This window comes from Poecilia latipinna, unplaced genomic scaffold (genome assembly GCF_001443285.1).
Source record: "Poecilia latipinna isolate Pla-1442-1.1 unplaced genomic scaffold, P_latipinna-1.0 Scaffold3, whole genome shotgun sequence".
Classification (NCBI taxonomy): domain Eukaryota; kingdom Metazoa; phylum Chordata; class Actinopteri; order Cyprinodontiformes; family Poeciliidae; genus Poecilia; species Poecilia latipinna.
In genome coordinates this window covers 298,131-299,168 of record NW_015112619.1, presented here as the reverse complement: position 1 = coordinate 299,168, position 1,038 = coordinate 298,131, and the positions used below count along the sequence as shown (strand labels likewise).

Here is a 1,038-nt window from a genome sequence, read left to right as displayed (position 1 = left end):
GAAAACATCCCGAAGAAGACAAGAGCGCAACTTCCTTCTTCCCAAAATGTAAACAAACATGGAGTAGAGTCAGAATTTAGCAAGTATAAGATTTCTCTTTTGTCTATTTGGTAAAATATCTTGAGCCATTCCTCTCACTAGTGTTACGCTAGCATTTGTTTAGACTGTATTCACCCAGAATGCCCTGCGTTATTGTATGCTTCCTTCTTCTGGAAGCTGTGGATGTTTACTCAAACGTTTAGCCGGAGGTGGTTGCCACCCGCCCCATCGATTAGGGACTCGTCCCATATTTTACAAATGACGCTCCTGTACTTTATATAGCAGCCTGCCCCAGTCATTGTTTCACTCACGGTCTTGTGCCCAACTGCCTTCTGGGTAACGCACACTAACCGATGCGTTGCTTCACAGCCGTGGACTCGAAGCGGACATCCTGGACATGTCCGAGCAAGGATAGATTTTTATGACCGCGTATGTTGTTGATCAATTAAATAGCATTAAGGGGGAAAAAAATATATTTTTTTGTTTTTTAAATAATACTGGGATCATTATGAGAATTTGAGGTGTATATATATTGGGATCCATTTTGAGTGTACTATTTTTGTTTTGTTTTTTTAAATGTGGGGTCCGGCTTATAGTCAGGTGTTGCTTATGCATGTATGGCTACTGTTTTTTGTTGTTGTTGTTTTGTTTGTTTTTTTTAAATGTGGGGTCCGGCTTATAGTCCGGAAAATACGGTAATCAAGACCTAGATTTGGAAGCAGACCAGAGTTTGCTTTTTTGGCCTGCATCAAAGTTCGATGCATTCACATCTCCCCAATTGAAACTGTCTAGAAAATCAAACTAATGTTTGATTAAAGTGAACTAAATGTTGAATGCTCCATTAACATAGCAGTCACCTAACGTGAAGATTTATTTTTTTTTGTTTCTAATTTTTCCTGTCCTATCTTTCTTTTCTTGCGTTTGTTTGCAGAAGAGGTCGACTACACCACCTTTGGCACCAACACCTTGACTCGTAAAAAGAAGGCGGTGGTGACGCTT

At 39.9% G+C, this 1,038-nt stretch overlaps 1 protein-coding gene across 2 annotated transcripts in view; it reads left to right on the top strand.

The window, feature by feature from the left end:
• The window catches only part of pard6gb (par-6 family cell polarity regulator gamma b), a 42,774-nt gene that overhangs the window by 36,981 nt on the left and 4,755 nt on the right, over positions 1-1,038 (top strand). Inside the window, exon 3 of one of the 2 annotated variants that reach the window (XM_015047847.1) lies at positions 971-1,023. In XM_015047847.1, the coding sequence (XP_014903333.1) occupies positions 971-1,023 (53 nt within the window). Of the gene's footprint in view, positions 1-970; positions 1,030-1,038 lie in introns of both variants that reach the window. The other variant, XM_015047922.1, reaches the window with a different exon arrangement.